Genomic DNA, 17,493 nt, shown 5'->3' with positions numbered 1-17,493 from the left:
AGAAATTCTAATAGAAGATTCCTGAAATCAGTGATCTAATGGGGTTGGGGGAATGTTTTTCAACTCAAGCAATACTAGGTTAAGGGATTCGGGGTGGCTAGGTGGCACAGTAAGTAGAGCACTGGCCCTGGAGTCAGGAGGACCTGAGTTTGGATCCGGCCTCAGACACTTAACACACACACACACACACACACACACACACACACACACACACCTAGCCATGTGACCTTGGGCAAGTTACTTAACCCCAATTGCCCTCCAAAAAAAAAAAAAAGAAGGCTATATGGATTCTCTGCTGTGGGCTGTTCCATGTGGTTCATTTTGTGTAAGGGTGGGAGAAATAGGACATGGAGGGGGGTGCGGAGAGGTTAGTTTTTGAAGTTTACACATTTTAAGAAGTAAGGATCTTTGGTAGTAAAGGTGTTTTAACTCAGTAAAACTTTTGTACTGAAGCCAAACTGTAATTGGTAAAATATAACATAGGCAACATGTACCTGGAGGAGGATCATCATCTCCAAAATTTGCCTCTCTGCTCTAAATAGGATTGCCTGCCTTCAAGCCCATTTGCCAAGCACTTGCTTGTAGTCCTCTTAGCTACTGGTAACTTCCTACCAGAATGTGAGCTTCTTGAGAGCAGGGATTATTATTATTATTATTATTTGGTCTTTGTGTCTTCAGCACTTACTAGCACAGAGCTTGGCCTGCGCTAGAAAGCACTTAATAAATGCTTGTAGATTGACTGACTGAATGACTGACTCTTAGGTACTCTGCATGTATCATGTATATACTATTTATGCACATTTTATCTTCTCATTACAATGTAAGCTTTTTGTGGGCAGGCACTGTGTTTGTTTTTTCTTTAATCCCCAGCACTTAGCACAGTACCTAAGTGCTTGGCAATAGTGTTGCTTGCTGCCTTCCAAAAGAATACTTTGTTGACTGACTAATTTCAAGGTGACCATCCATCTTCTCTGCATGTATCTTGTATGCATCTATGTACATACATGTTGTTTTCCTCATTAGAATGTAATCTCTTTGAGAGCTGGGACTGATGACTTTTTCTTTGTGTTCCCTATGTTTTGTACAGTGTCTGGCACATGGCGAATGTTTAATAAATGCTTGCTGATTGATAAACATTGGCTAGAAATCTACAGGGTCATGGATAGTGGCTAATGTACAATTAAGGCATTGTTTCCATATGTAGCTAAGACTGTTTTGAGGATCTAAAACACAAGTGTGAAATAAATACAAAGGGCTTAGATTCTGTTTCAACTACAACCTTACATTTCCCTGAACAAGACACTCCATCTCTCAGCTTTCAACATTTTCTCTGGCTGCCCTCCATGCCTAGAGTGCCTTCTGACTTCCCTGCCTTTCCTCAAGTCCAGCTAAAATCTTGCCTCCTACAGGAAGTCTTTCCCAATTCCTCTTAATTCTAGTGCCATCCCTCAGTTAATTGTTTCCTGTTTGTCCTGTGTAGCTTGTTTATACATATGTGTTTGCATGCTGTTTCCCCCATTAGATTATGAGCACCTCAAGGGCAGAGACTGTCTTTTGCCTTTTTTGTGCTCGCAGTGCTTAGCACTGTGCCTGGCATATAGTAGACACTTAAATGCTTATTGACTGAATGACTATTTGCAAGCCACTTTTTATTAATGTACCAGATTCTTCAACTATGAAATAGGAATACTAATGCAAACTCTCCTCTTTCTGAGACAGGGATGTACTAAGGATGAATGAGGCAATGTTTGAAAGTCATTTTGGATATTAGTTCAAAGCAGCAAACATGGTCAATCTGAGCATAGCATTCTTAGTGTTCAGAGAAACCAAAGTAGGAAAGAATGGGACTCATGAATCACATTTGAAATGGAAGTGAAACTCTTCTAATTAACCACTGTGAAAGTATCTCACTCTCATTTTTATTTTGTGGTTTCTTCAGTTCTGGACTTCAGCGATCCCTTCAGTACTGAAGTGAAGCCAAGGATTCTGCTTATGGGACTGAGGAGAAGTGGCAAGTCGTCTATTCAGAAAGTCGTCTTTCACAAAATGTCACCCAACGAAACCCTGTTCTTGGAGAGCACTAATAAGATATGCCGAGAAGATGTCTCCAACAGTTCCTTTGTTAACTTTCAGATTTGGGATTTCCCAGGTCAAATTGACTTTTTTGACCCTACGTTTGACTATGAGATGATCTTCAGGGGCACAGGAGCGCTGATATTTGTTATCGATTCCCAGGTAAAGTTAAAGATCTAAGGTCAGCACTCAGAGCCATAACTAGGATAGGGTGATTGGGGCTTTCTTCTAAGGTGCCAAATTTAGAGGGTGCTGAAAGCATTTTTCAGTTCACAGACATTGTGGAAACAATAGGGCTTATATATAAAGTAGGAAGGTACCAGATATCCCACTTCCTCTCCTCTACTGAATCCCAGGTGAGTTATTCCCCAAGCTAACCCCATCCTCATCAGTGTTCTCCCTAACAATATCATGCTTGTAGAGTTGATTTGAGGATGTGTTTCCTGACACTTGCCCTGGGTTTGGTTTGTAATGTTTCAGGTACAAAATTTCCAAGTTGTAGGTCTGTCAGAGCTGCATATTAACCGATGAGCAGGCTATACTACCCTGTTTACAGATGGAGTACATTCTAAAAGTTAAATTTTAATTTGGTGCCTTGAAACCCAGAATGCATTTTCTGATTGAATAATATAACAAAGAGCCTACAAAATTTCACTCTATTAAGATGGATTGAAATATAGTACAATGTCTTGGTAAACAAGGTGATCTTTTATCATGCCCTTCATTTTGCGCAGGGCCCTCCTCTGTAGAACTCCATAGCAGCGCTCCTAAATTTTATCTTTTCTTCCCACCCTCAATCAAAAGTTACTTCTTCTGTCCCATTTCTTCAGGACCCAAATTTGTGTTGTAACTATTTTTATTGATATATTTTGTTTTGATACAACAGATACTACCTAACAAATACTCAAACATCACCCCCACAAAGTTATATTTTCCAAAATACGTCATGCCCCACCACACATACAAACACAGTACATTCGTGAAACATGTCACTATATGCTTTCTCTTTTTAGATAGGATATGTGTTTTGGTTCCATTTTCTGAGTAAACTAAGCTAAGAGATTTGTTAATGGCTATCACTTAATAAGTTAAGCTTTAGAAGTTATCTAGTTCTGTTTAGACAAGGATTCTTAAAAACACAATGCCTTAATTAAGAATCACCAAGTGTTTCAATTACCTTAGCAAGCCATTAAGGTTGCTTAATTCCATCTCTGGAAAGTCCTACTGTGTTGTTCATCATGATGTGGCAAAGAATCTCCGGGGTTTTTGAAAACTGTACCAAGAGCATATGTATTTTGGCAGGTCATATCATGCATGTTATTGCAATGCTGTGGCTAAAAAATTAATCACCAAGTGGCTGGTCTGCTCCTCCCCACTCTGAAGCTGAGCCCCAGGAAGAAAAGTTGTCATCTTTCATGGCAACTCATGAAAAAAAGGAAAATACAACATGGTCCTTTGCCCACACCTTTCTTCTATAGTGACAGTGACAGAATGGCAGAAAAGAAGACTGAAAGGGCTAAGATTCCAGTTTTTAGGCCATCTATAAATGTCAATTCAGTTGTTGATAAAGTAAATGTGAGGTCAGCATCCGACAGGTGGACTGGAGACACTGAATCTAATTAATCTTGAAATTCTTCCTGTAAATGAAACCAAAAGACAAAAAGAAGTAGCAGCTAAAGGGACAGATGGCTCACAAGTACTCCTCGGAGAGGAAGTGTTTGGAGTTGGTTTGATTGTGCAGTCAAAAGCAAAAAGAAAAATTCATGGTACATTTGGACATCTGTACTGTAGTTTTCATGACAAGTATTTTCTAAAAGACCCCCCCCCCCAAATATCAGTTTATGCATGAACATCTGTCACAAAAAATCAAGATGTAGAGAAATTCTATGAAAAAACTATATATGATTTTCTAAATTAGATTAACATATATTTCAGTACTAGGTAGCTTCAGTGAAAACACGGTCTTAAAGAGGATGGTAAAAATTATACTGAAAAATATGTCTCAGGTGACAGGTTTCAAGACAATGCAAAAGCATCATACTCATATAAAATTAATATTTTAAGAAAATATTTGAGAGATACTGGATATGGCAGAAACTAAGTAATAAACAAAAGTAACTATTTTATTAAAGGAAACAATTTCTAACTGAGGTGAGAATCATTCCCAGTAAGCTGTTTGTGTTTTGTCAGACCAATTGATAGACATTTACTAAGTATTTACTATATTCCAGACACTGTGACCACCAACTGACTTGTTAGAGCTAAGATGAAAATTGACAAAAATCTAGAAGATGAAAAATGAAGGGGAAAAAGACATGGCAATAAAATTAAAATATTTCCTACTTGACCTATTTAAAAAGTTGTTGATGCCAAAAAATGAGAAATAGAGGAAGAAGCAGACATTAATACAATTTTTACCATTTCCTGAAGTTCCATTGGTACAAATTGTTTGCCAGAATGAAGAGACAAAAAAAGCCTAGATTGCATCTTAGCCAACAAGCACTTGGTTTCTTTGACAATAAGATATTGCAATAAAAGGCAACATCAGTTTAGAATATAAACTAGTTTGTTGAATTTAATAGAGATGGTGTGAAAAATTATCAGTAGCATTGTTTCACAAAAGTGAGGTGCAGTAGAGGCATAAATAAATTTAAAGAAATTTGATTAGAACTCAAAATAAAAAAGTAATCTCATGAGCATTTAACTAAAAGAAAGACAAGAGACAAAATATGGAAAAGATCTGTGAACATTTTTTGTAATAAACTTTTTCCTGCATCAATGACAGTACAACAAGCCACATTTGGACTCCAACATCACAATCTTGGGTTAATTGCCCAAGGAAGTGGAAATGATACTAAAGAAAACAAAGACGGGAAAAGTAGTGAGACTAAACTGAAAAAGTCAAAGTTTTAAGGTCATTGGGGGGTTGATTCTCAAAGTATTATAAAGAATGGAGGATGCAAAAGTATGGAACAATCTCAGACTTTATTTTTTAATTTTTTGCCTTTTGGAGGCCAATTGGAGTTAAGTAACTTGCCCAAGGTTACACGGCTAGTTTTTTTATGTGGGTATTAAGTGTTTGAGGCTGGAGCCGAACCCTGGTCCTCCTGTCTCTGGGGCTGGCACTTTACTCACTTCGCCACCTGGCCGCCCCAGACTTTATTTTTTTTTTTTACCAAAATGTAATGAAGGGAATATCAATGACTTTTATGTTAGGAACTTCATAAGTCTACTTAGTAGTATTATCCTGAAAATAATCTACAGAAGCATTGAAGACATACTGGATGAAGATATAGCAAGCTTTCACAAGTGATATTCCACAGTAGACCACATCTCTACAATCATAATTGATTAAAAGGGTCAGATATAGTATAAAATCTCCACTGTACTTATTGTTTGAAGACTACAAAAATATAACACTTCTTCAATATAGTGCCTCCCATATTCATGTTATGATCATACAAGAAACAACATATATAGCTGTTCAATGGCTGATTAGTAACATCAAGAAAAGTTATACGAGGTTTCCATATGTTCACCAAAGATATTTGATGTTGTCATGAAACATCCTTCATGGACTTCATGAACTCAGAACTGAGTCTAAATCAAAGAAGGATTCACTATAAATCTCTAGATGTTCTTATTTGCAGGTTACGTTTTGCTGATTGTGTCAAGTGCCAAACATTGCAGAGCCTACTAAATGAAATCCACAATGAATCAAAAGAATTCAACCTAACTATACACCAGGAGGAATAAAGTGGATGAAGAATTTTTAGTGTCCAGATTGTGACATGCAGTTGGATGGACAACTGGAGATGTGGTCCATTACTATAGATATATACATACATACATATATGTGTGTGTGTGTGTGTGTGTGTGTGTATGTTAGATAGGCATTTCAGATGGACAGTGGGCTGGGCCCAGAGTCATTAGGAGGGGGAGGAAGAGAGCAAACTGGATTACCTTTGGGAAATTGCATTTTTTTAAAAATCCCTGAAGCCAAGGCTTATTTTTAAAACACCATTGTTCTTCCAGGGATGACTGAATCAAGGGATACTACCATCTCAAAAGGATAAAAACTGAGAATCATTCAAAGGGGTACCAAGAGATCTGTCTTGTGTATTAGGAGTTTGGAAGGCATTACAAACAAGCAATTATACAGAAGTGGTATAAAGGCTGTTATCAGAGAAATGCACAACTATAAAAAAGCAGTCCCAGTAAGAGGGAGGGATAACTGAAGGAAAGCCTACAGGCTCCATTGATATCCAGGCATTATCAAGAAAAATTTAGGAACCCTCCCACCCCCACAGGTCAGCCCCTTTTAATGAATTTCGAGAGGATGTGGCCAAGAATTACACAGGATAAACAGGCCTGAGTGTGATCTGTATTATTGAAGGCAGTGCCCACAATGATAAGATCACAGATCCATTGGTCATCACATAAGGTCAGCATAGATCCTGGGTTTTGAAGGGAAGAAAATAGTTCATGACCAACATCAATAGCCAGCAGCTGAAGAGTTGCTATGTCTCTTGAAAGGCAAAGAAGGGGTTACAGAAAAGCAGTGTATGGTAAGTGGTAAGAAAGTGGAAGTCATGGGGTTTTGGGTTCTGTTTCTGGCCTTCACGGGTACCAGCTTTTAGCAGTGGGGTAGTTCAGAACTCTTCTCAAACACTGAAGACTCCCTAGCCCCGTAGCCCTTGTGTGGGGAAGTGGAATGAACCCTCTTATTCTCTTGGCTGTCTTTTAAGAGATTTCCTGTCTAGTCCTATGGTAGACTTAATAGTAAGACCCTACATTTATGTAATGTTTCAAAGTGTGTTCACAAAGACTCGGTGATCCTTCTATATGCCATGGATAGCTGAGAGATTTTGGGAGCCTAGAAATGAGTTATAGACCTAGAATAGATCTTGGAATGAAGATAAAAGGGATGAATGAATCACTGAGAGGAAAAGCATTTAAGTACTTACTGTGAACTAGGCAACAGTGTTTGGCCATGTGCTAAGTGCTAAGGCTTTAGCTTCAGTGCTAAGTCCTGAAGATACAAATAGAAAATGAAGGTAGTCCTTGCCCTCCAGGATCTCATAGCCCCATAAAAGTAATGGTGTGGGATAGCTCAGTTGCAGGGCAGAGGGAGGGGCCCAGTGATCCTTAGCATGCTTGTTGTTACAAGGCCCAGATTGCGTAAATAATTTGCTCAGGGCCATTCAGGGAGCAATAGATCGTGCATTTATTTCATTACATTTTAGGTAGAAGAATAAAATGTGTGTGTATGGTATGTGTATGTGTGTGTGTGCATGTATACATATGTACATATAGTTAATGTTTATATAATATATGCATGTACATACACATATACATATATATAGAGAGGAGAGCATACAAGCAACAAATTAGGTAGGTGCTGTTATGCCCATTTAACAGGTGAGGAAACAGGCTGAGAGAAGTTAAATGATGTTCCCAATGTCAGTCACAAAGCTTATAATAAACGCCTGAGGTGAATTCTAACCCACAGTCTTCCCGACTCCAAAGCTCTTACCTACAAAGTCAGACTGCTTCTCAAAAGAAAGATTTGCCCCAGTTCTTTTAAGTAGTTCATTTCCTTAACTTCAGGAAAGTAACAGCCACTCAGAAGTCTGATTTAGTGCAGTATTCAATAATAACTGGCATTTGTATAAGGCTTTAATATTTACAAAGAGCTTCCCTCATAGCCCTGTGGGAGAGGTAAGGTACCCATTTTACAAATGAGAAGACTGAAGCCCAGAGAAGTTAGGCAATTTGCCAGTGGTTATTCACCTAGTCCAGAGGTAGGGAACCTGCAGTCCCAAGGCCACATGTGGCCCTCTAGGTCCTCAAATGCAACCCTTTGACTGAATCCAAACTGGCCTTGAGGCCACAGGTTCCCCACCCCTGACCTAGGCAATGGCAGTTAGGATTTGAATCCAGGTCTCATTCCATATATGTTCTCTTTCTATTACATCACGTTGCCTCCATGAATTTTAAGTGTAAATGCATGGTTACTGAGGGGAACATTTTCAGTGGTTTCCTGGGAGGTTAATTTTTTTCATGGAAAAATAATTTTTAATATCCTAACAAATCACTGACCCCACAGGATTAGGAAGGGACTTGGAGAGATCATATTTCAAGCAAGACTACTCCTAACAAGTGAGAATCTGCCAAACCCCAGAGGAGTGAATTCCATAATCTCTTGACACACAGAGTCAAGAAACTTCTCAAGCATTCCAAGGGCTGGTTATAAAGGGCAACCTTATTTGATGCCCTGTTGAGCTGAATAAGCCCTTTCCCTGGCCTTAGGCAGAAGAAATTGATAGTGTAGATAAGATTTCTGCTCTTCCTGCCCTACCTCCCCTGACCTGTCATCCATCTGGGCCAGACATTCTTAACTCCTAATGAATCTCATTTGCTGCTATGGAGAATAACAGGCTGATTGGTCATAGAGTAATTAGATGCAAACTGGCTTTGAAGATCATGATATAATTTAAGCTAGAAGTAATAATAATACTTAACATTTACATATCTCTAAGGTTTGTAAAGCTCTTTTGTTCTTTACTTTGACCCTTGACAGCACTCTGTGAGGTAGGTGGTGTTATTTTTACAGATGACAAAATTAAGTCTGAGGGAGGTTAAATGACTTGCCCAGGGCCATTCAGCTAAGTAAGTATCTAAGGCAAGGATTCAAACTCAGGTCCTCCTGACTTTATATGAAGCACTTATCAACTGTACTACCTGGGTGCATGCAAATAACCCATACCATGGTCCCTCCAGGAGCACTGATATCATAATTTAAATTTTTTCATCTTAATAATACTCCTTAGCTTATTATTAGAAACTATCTTCTCAGAGGAGAATGCTTCACCTTACATATAGGTAAATTTTTCCAGGACATGGTTTTTCTCCCAAGACCAAAAATATATTGAATGAATAGCTCATTTCTTAGCCCCTTAAATTTCTTTTGTCCTTGTTGTCTATAGAGCCAAAGGGGTTACTAAACTCTTGCGAAATTACCCATTGCTGGGTATTCCTGGCATACTCAAAGGTTCAATTAATTTGGGGTTTATTGTCCTCTTCACATGCCTTGAGGAGTAGCTGTTTGTCTCAACCTGTCATGAGACCTTCTGCTAACACAGTCCCTCCTCTTAACTGGGGTGAAGGGCAGGGGATTCTCCAGAGTGAGTTTCTGACAGCCCATCCTTCCAGGTCTGGAGAGTTCTTATTACCATAGGTTTTTCTCTTCATGCCTGCATGTTTTGTTTTCTCTGTAAACTCTGAAAGATAGACATATAACTATGTAAGGAGCTTTCTTTTTTTTATTCCTTTCTTCTTTCCTTCTTTCCTTCCTTCCTCCCCCTCTTTCTTTCTCCCTTGTTTCCTTCCTTCCTCTCTCCTTTTCTCCTCTCTTTCTTTTCTTCTCTCCCTCCCTCCACCCTTCCTCTCTTTCTTTCTCTTCCTTCCTTTCTTTCTCTTTCTTTCTTTCTTTCTTTCTTTCTTTCTTTCTTTCTTTCTTTCTTTCTTTCTTTCTTTCTTTCTTTCTTTCTTTCTTTCTTTCTTTCTTTCTTTCTTTCTTTCTTTCTTTCTTTTCTTCCTTCCTTCCTTCCTTCCTTCCTTCCTTCCTTCCTTCCTTCCTTCCTTCCTTCCTTCCTTCCTTCCTTCCTTCCTTCCTTTCCTCCTCCAGTGCCCTGAATAATACCCCAATGCTCTAAAAAAATATATCTCCTGACATGGACTTGTCAAGGATTGGTCCAGACTGAGAAAGAACCTAGAGGTAGAGGAGGTCACTACATGGTTGTTTTTTTTTTTAATTAAAACAGGAGATCTGTTCAGGGCTTAGAAAGGCATCCATGAAGTCTAAGAATATGGATGGTAGCTATTATCCTTGCTGCCCTAGTTTTCTTAGTGAGTTCTTCTAAGACAATGGGTTCTTGGGTGTGTTCTTTGCCTCAAATTTCAGGTGGGCTAAAAACAGAATTTTAGGGCCTGATGGTAATGGCTATAGTAGTTCCTTCTGTGTGCTGAAGGAAAGAAGGGGCTGGAGAGGTCACCTGTCTCATTCACCTCTTAATTTCCATAATTTGCATTACTTTTGCTACCCTTGTCATTGGAATGGGCAAAGATGACAACCCTTTTAATGAGTAAGTAGTTTTTCTTGGAAAATAGTTTACTCCTCTTCAGGGGCAGCTGGTACAGTGGATAGAATGCCAGGCCTGGAACCAGGAAGACTCATCTTCCTCAGTTCATATCTGGCATCAGATAATCACTAGCTATGTGACCCTGGGCAAGTCACTTAACCTTGTTTGCCTTCATTCCTCATCTGTAAAATGAGCTGGAAAAGGAAATGGCAAACTGCTCCAGTGTCTTTGCCAAGAAAATCCCAAATGGGGTCACGAAGAGTCAGCCACGACTAAAATGACTGACCCACAAAAACAAATTGCTCCTCTTAATTTCCAGCCTGCTTCTGCTATATTTTATTAAGTCATAGATAGGTTGCAGTAGAGATACAGAGCACTGGTTCACATTTTTGTATTGTGATGTTTTCCTTCTGATGGATTTAGTTATTCCCTACCACCTCCCCTACCCCACGTGTGAAAGTGTTACCACACTGGGAATTCTCTGTACTGATGAAATTAAAGGTCTTTTGAAGTATTCATTTATGATACTTCACCTTTAAATCAAGTGTTGTTTCTGCCACCAACCTGTTTGGGGATGTTTCTGATAAAGTTTTTCAGTTTTACGTTGCCCTAGATAGGGGGCTGGCAAACTGTGATACATGGGGCCAAATCTTGTTACTGCCTGTTTTTGTACAGTCCACAAGCTAAGAATGGTTTTTACATCTTGTAATAAAGTTTTGTTGTATTTTAAAATGCAATATTCATTCTTAGTTTGTGGGCCACAGGAAAACAGACAGATCATACAAAAAAACAGGAGGTAGAACAAATCCCAGGCCCTAGTTTGCCAACGCCTGCCCTAAGTAACACAATTACTAAATTTTAGAGTTGGAAGGGACTCCAGCAACTATCCAGTCCAACCCATAGCTGCAAAAGAAGCCTCATTACAGCATGACTATGAAGTGGTCATTCAGTCTTTGCTGGAGCAACAAGATGTCTCAGTGGGCAGATGTTGGGCCTGGAGTCAGGAAGACCTGAGTTCAAATATAGCTGTACTACCTGTGTGAACCTGGGCAAGCCTCAGTTTCCTCATCTGTAAAATGGAGATAATAATAGCACCTACCTTTCAGGGTTGTTGTGAGGATCAAATGAGATAATAATTGTAAGTCTCTTAGCTCAGTGCCTGGCATATAGTAAGTGATATATAAATGTAGCTGTTAGTAATAGCAGTAGTAGTAGTAGTAATGGGGAACTGGATTGGGCACTTTTTTTTAACAGAAAAAAGTCAGGTTTAGTTTTCACATTACTTGAAGATAAGAATAAATTTCTTAAAGGCTTTTTTTCCTCATGAAGTCTATAGTTAGAGTTCCCTAAAGTAACCATCCCTTTTGTAAATTACATTTTAAAAGGAAAATTGGAAATTTAGGGAAAACATTTTGAAAAATGAAAAAAATTTGTGTTTTATTAGTGATAAAGAATAATAAAGTCATCTGTTTGAGATCCTGTCCGACACATCTTAGTAGATAGTAGACGAAGGTTATTTCCTATAAATTTCCTGTAAATTCCTATAAATGATTATTGGTTTCTTTGTGATTATAAATGATTATAGATACTAAAAATCAAGCTTTGGAACAAGAATCAAAGTAGAAAAAAGTGAAATATTTCTATTATCTTAAACCACTGCTCAATCAGACACTCATTTTAGTTTTGTCTTTTTGTATGTGTGTGAATTTATCGTAATCACAGTATTGCCAGCTTATTAAAAAAAAAAAAGCAAATTGTAGAGAAAACATCCACACAGAATTATGTTTTCTCCATAGCCTCTGTGGGATTGTAAAGAGATGGTTTCGACAACATGAACAGTGATTTCTACATAACTAAAGGGCAAATTACCTGCATGTGCCCCACCTTCGAGCTACCCCCTGTCTTCCGTGGTTAACTTAGTGGTTAGCTTCCTGATGCCATTCCACATGTTGATTTTACTTCATTATGTGGTTTTTGGCTTTGACCATTTTGTAGGTGGTGACTCTGCTACATATTTAAGATTTTCCAAAGGAGCAGATGAGAAATATGCTTTGAGATAGGTCTTTTTTTAAAAAACAAAACAAAACAAAACATTTATTAAGCATCTACTGTGTGTGCTGGGAATACGAAGAAAGGCAAAAGATAGTCCCTCCCCTTGAGCGGTTTACAATCTAATGAAAGAGTGAAGTACGTTTCAGAGCCCTGATTCACATGTTTGTGTTATGATGTCTTCCTTTTCATGGACTGATTTAGTCTCTTATCTCTTCTCCCCCCCCCCCCCCAACCCCTTAAGCTTCCACACTGGACCATATATTTGTAGTTAGAAGAGACTTTAGAGGCCATTTCATTTAATGCCTTCATTTTACAAGTGAGGAAATTGATGCCAGGAGTAGTAAAGTGACTTGTACAAGGTCACACAGGCAGGATTTGAAATCAGGTCCTTTGATTTCAAAGTGAATGCATTTTTCCTTCTGTATAATGCTGCCTTAGCTTTAAAAAAATGAAAGTGAATTAAAATTAATTTGAGACATTTTTGTGAGTCTTCTAGTAGCACTACCATTACCCCAGGTGTTGCAAAAACATTAGAAATCATCAGTCTATAGCTGGGCTTCAGTTTCCTCATCTATAAAATGAAAAGGTTAGAAGTTCCAACTCTAGATATGTGAACCCATAAACTATTACTTAAGTACTTCCTCCTCTTCTCTCTCCTCCTTCCTCTCTTCCTCTTCTTCTCCCTCTGTCCAAGTGGGGTGTCACACTTTACATGTGGGTGCTCTGTCCAAAGGAATATAAACTTTTATCGTTTATATTTTGCAAAAGCTCTTGGGGCTTCGGGGCGAGAATTTTTTCTTCCCTATTTATTTATTCTGTCATAGTGTTTTTTTAAATAAACTGAGACAGTTTAAAAAAAATCATTAGTCTACTCTATATGCGACATTCTTTTCCTCTTTTGGTGCAATGAAACTAAAATCTGTTGTGTCTGAAGCATAGTGCATGCTTATTTTTTAAAACTGTCCCAAGAGTACAATAGTTGATGGAAGAGACATTTTTTTAGATCTTTTGTATCTCTTTTTAACCTTATCCTATAAGAAGCTACTGTGAAAAGGTTATGGTTATACATTGAAAAAGAAAAATGAATGTTTTATGTTTCAGAGTTCACAATGAAGTTAAATATCCCATTTAAGTACTATAGTATAGTTTCAGCTCGTTACTCAACTCTCAATTTAATAAGAAGGTTAGAAAGATTCTTTAACTGCTTCCTGAGATCATGCTTTTCTCTCTAAAATATTAAATCTGTAGGTGGGCAGAAAAAGAGGAATATATCCAATTCAGGTTAACATCTGTAGACAAGTGGTTCTCCAATGTTCTTACCACATTTCTTGTCCCTAATCTTCCCTGTGACCTGTAACTTTAATCTTTCTTTAAAACCTCAAACAGCTCCCTTAACATTCTATTAAAAACTAAAAGTAAAAACATGAATGGGAAAGCCCCAGAAAAGAAGGAAGAACCATAGATCTAGAGCTTAAAGGGACCTTAGAGGTCATTTAGTTTTACCCTATTATTTTACAGATGAAGAAACTGAGGCTCAGAAAGGTCAAACAAGTAATGACAGAACCAGATTTGAAATCAGGTCCTGTGACTAATAGCAATATCCTTGCCGTGGAACCACACTGAAGGTATCCCTCTTTGTTCCTATAACTAATAATTTCCAGTGGCCATTGCCAAACAGCTATGCAAAGGCCTCTCTGCTCTGGTCTCATTTTGAGTCACACTGGTCTAAACCATACACATTTTGCTTCCCTTTTGCTTTCTCATTCTGGATAATAAAACCCATTTTGAGAACAGAACCTCAGTGAATCCATTTTTTCCCCTGGGCCTTTAGAAAATATCTTGTGTTGGTAGAGAATATCCTGAACGGTTTTTCAAAATTAATAGAACATGTGAAAAAGGACCTGAAAGTACATGGATTTCATGAAGCTAAGCTGTTTTAACTTAGTGACCTGTCTTTATTTTTTTATGTTAAAAATATTTTATTTTTTCCCAGTTACATGTAAAGACAATTTTTAACCTTCACTTTTTTCTCCTAAATAGTATTTTATATTATTCAGTTATGAGTAAAGTCAATTATTAGCCTTCATTTTCTTATATAAAATTTTTAGTTCCAAATTTTTTCTTTCCCTCCCTTCCCCCATCCCTAAGACAGCAAGCAATTTATAGGTTATATATGTGCAATCATTAACATTTTTTCCAATTACATCTAAAGATAATTTCAACATTCATCTTTCATAAGATTTTTGAGTTCCAAATTTTTCTCCCTCCTTCCCCCCTCCCCAAGACAGCAAGCAATCTGATATAGGTTATACATGTGCAATCATGTTAAACATATTTGCACATTAGTCATGTTGTGAAAGAAGAAACAGAACAAAAAGGAAAAAACCACAAAAAGCAAAAAAAGGTAAAAATAGTGTGCTTTGATCTGGATTCAGACTCAATAGTTCTTTCTTTGGTTGTTGATGACTTTTCCATCATGAGTCTTTTGGAATTGTTCTGGATTATTGTATTGCTGAGAAGAGCTAAGACCTTCATAGATGATCATTGCACAATGTTGCTGATGAACATTCATTCTTTTTTGTTTTTGTTTTGTTTCGCTTTTTGGAGGGCAATTGGGGTTAAGTGACTTGCCCAAGGTCACATGGCTAGTTTTTGTGTTAAGTGTCTGAGGCCGGATTTGAACTCAGGTCACTCCTGACTTCAGGGCTGGTGCTCTATTCACTGTGCCACTTAGCTGCCCCTTAACATGCATTTTTAATGAACTTTAAGTTCCAGATTTTCTCTCTCTGTCCCTCACCTCCACCCTCCCTGAGACAGTGAGCAGTTTTATATAGGTTATACATGTTCAATCATGTAACACATTTTACTGTATTAATCATGTTGTGAAAGAAGACAGTGACCTGTCTTAACAGAATTTCCCTATTTAACAACTCGGGGATGTGGGCTGCCCTTTGGATTCTTTGATCTTGTTGAAACTTTCATAGGAATTTTTTTTATTTTCTTACTAGGATGATTATATGGAAGCCCTAGCCAGGCTACACCTCACTGTAACTCGAGCCTACAAGGTACATCCTGACATCAACTTTGAAGTGTTTATTCATAAAGTGGATGGCTTGTCTGATGATCATAAGATCGAAACCCAAAGAGATATTCATCAGAGAGCAAATGATGACCTTGCTGATGCTGGATTAGAGAAAATTCACCTCAGGTGAGAGAAGTGGCATGAAGGGACAACCTGAAAAGAAGAAAAGAAGCAAGTTGGGGTTCAAAACCACTGTCACTCCACCTGGCTTAGCTCTCTTGCGTTAGGACAGGATTTTGAAAGGGGCATTATGCTTTTTATATCATTGTGCTTTTATATGTAGGCAGAACAGATTGTTTTTGCAAACGTTCATAGTTGATGCCCTATAATTAAATGTATCAATGAATCCTGATGGCTAATTGATAGTGAAATATGCCATTCCTGGTCAATACATTAATAAATAAAACCATAGTCATTGGAGTTGAGTTCAAATAGAAATAGCTGTAACAAGAACCTGGCTTCCCCAGGGATTTTTGGTATGGCATTCCAGCATCATTAAATTAAACCTTGGTTAAGTTATGTAATATCCCCAGGCCTCAGTTTCCTCATCTTTAAAATGAAGGATTTGGACTAGATGACCTCTGAAGTCTCTGCCAGCTCTATGATTCTGTGTAAACCTGAAAGTACTATATAAAGTATTAGTTATTATTATTGCTATTTTTATCATAATAATTATTATCATTTATTTGGCAAATTGGTAACAATAATGTTAGAAAGTAGCATAATATAATGATTCTTATTGCTGGACCTGGCATGGAAGTGTCTCAGTCTGAGAGTAGGTCATCAGGATGCTGACTGGGATGGTCTCTGTGGCAATACATTTTGCACAGTGCCCATTTGTGGTCAATTAATGAATAAATAGGCATTGATTAAGCACCTACTCTGTACCAAGCTCTTGTGCCAAGCACATTACAAGTTATCTCATTTTATCCTCACTACTTAGTAAATAAGAACACTCAGAGCTTGTACTTTTAATAATAATTTCTAGCATTCTTTGAGGTTTGCAAAGAGTTTTATGTATATTGTTTCATTTGATCGTTACAACCATCCTTTGAGTTATTATCACTATTTTGCTGCTGAGGAAACTGATTCTGAGAAAGGTTATAAGTAACTTGTCTATGGTCACCAAGGTAACAAATGTCTGAAGCAGGATTTGAACCTTAAGAGTCTTCCTGACTCTCATGTGCATTGGTCTGTCCTCTACATCACCCAGCTTTTATTAAGACACATTTTATGAAAAGAACTGTCAGGGTTTTTACCTGAAAGCCAGAGTTTTCTGGAGGCTTCTTGATTTTAAGTAGGGAAGGGTGGGGGGAAGAATTGGGCATCTCTTGAGGAGCACATACCGCAAGGATCCAGGGGTATTTGTTTTTATGACACAAGCAGCATATTCCTCTTAAACAAGCGAAAAAGAAAACTATGATGCAACATTGTTTCCTCTTTCAGCTTTTATCTGACAAGCATATATGATCATTCTATATTTGAAGCTTTTAGCAAAGTGGTACAGAAACTGATTCCACAGCTCCCAACCCTGGAGAATTTACTAAACATCTTTATCTCAGTAAGTAAAACATATGCTGGAGACATTTGCCGAGTTTGAGAGTTGCTTCGTGAGATTTAAAAAAAAAAAATACTGACTTAAACTGTTACATTCTGCCTCTGTGAACTGAAAATATTTCCACATCTCTCAGTTATTCCATGATTTTATACTTGGAGTTATCAATAACGGAGGGCTTGGGAAATATGTTAGTTCATTGGAAAATAAATTAGCCTATGCAATGGATCAATTAACACGTAGAACTTTGAGGTTGACCTTGGTCAACGATGAATTAGATTTTGTCCCATTTTGGTCATTTGATAGACAGATTTTATGGCCAAAGTTGAAAGCTGGATTATTGCAGTGTAGTTGTTGTAGTGATCAAACATTCATTTATCACTTAACAAATATTGACCATCTACTCTGCAAGCTTTTGTACGGCCACAGTGTTAGGTGCTACTGCCTGCCTTCAGAAGATCAGTCAGTTGGGTAGACAAGGCATCCGTGTTGTCAATACCTCAGGGACCTGTGATTTTATAAAATATACAATTTATTTTTAAAATCAGCAATACTGCAAAAGGCAGTGTATGATAATTGCTAGCTGG

General features: G+C 37.8%; 1 protein-coding gene across 1 annotated transcript in view; it reads left to right on the top strand.

Moving 5' to 3' along the window:
* The window catches only part of RRAGD (Ras related GTP binding D), a 60,538-nt gene that overhangs the window by 19,462 nt on the left and 23,583 nt on the right, over positions 1 to 17,493 (top strand). The window contains exons 3-5 of the mRNA XM_069065131.1: positions 1,940 to 2,235; positions 15,278 to 15,477; positions 16,798 to 16,912. Coding sequence (XP_068921232.1) covers positions 1,940 to 2,235; positions 15,278 to 15,477; positions 16,798 to 16,912 — 611 coding nt within the window. The remainder of the gene's footprint in view (positions 1 to 1,939; positions 2,236 to 15,277; positions 15,478 to 16,797; positions 16,913 to 17,493) is intronic.

Source organism: Petaurus breviceps, unplaced genomic scaffold (genome assembly GCF_028583685.1).
Source record: "Petaurus breviceps papuanus isolate PSGF00001 unplaced genomic scaffold, PetGlider_PUasm1.0 90667, whole genome shotgun sequence".
Lineage (NCBI taxonomy): Eukaryota > Metazoa > Chordata > Mammalia > Diprotodontia > Petauridae > Petaurus > Petaurus breviceps.
Note: the sequence above shows the minus strand (reverse complement) of the source record. Positions and strands in the feature narration are given on the sequence as shown.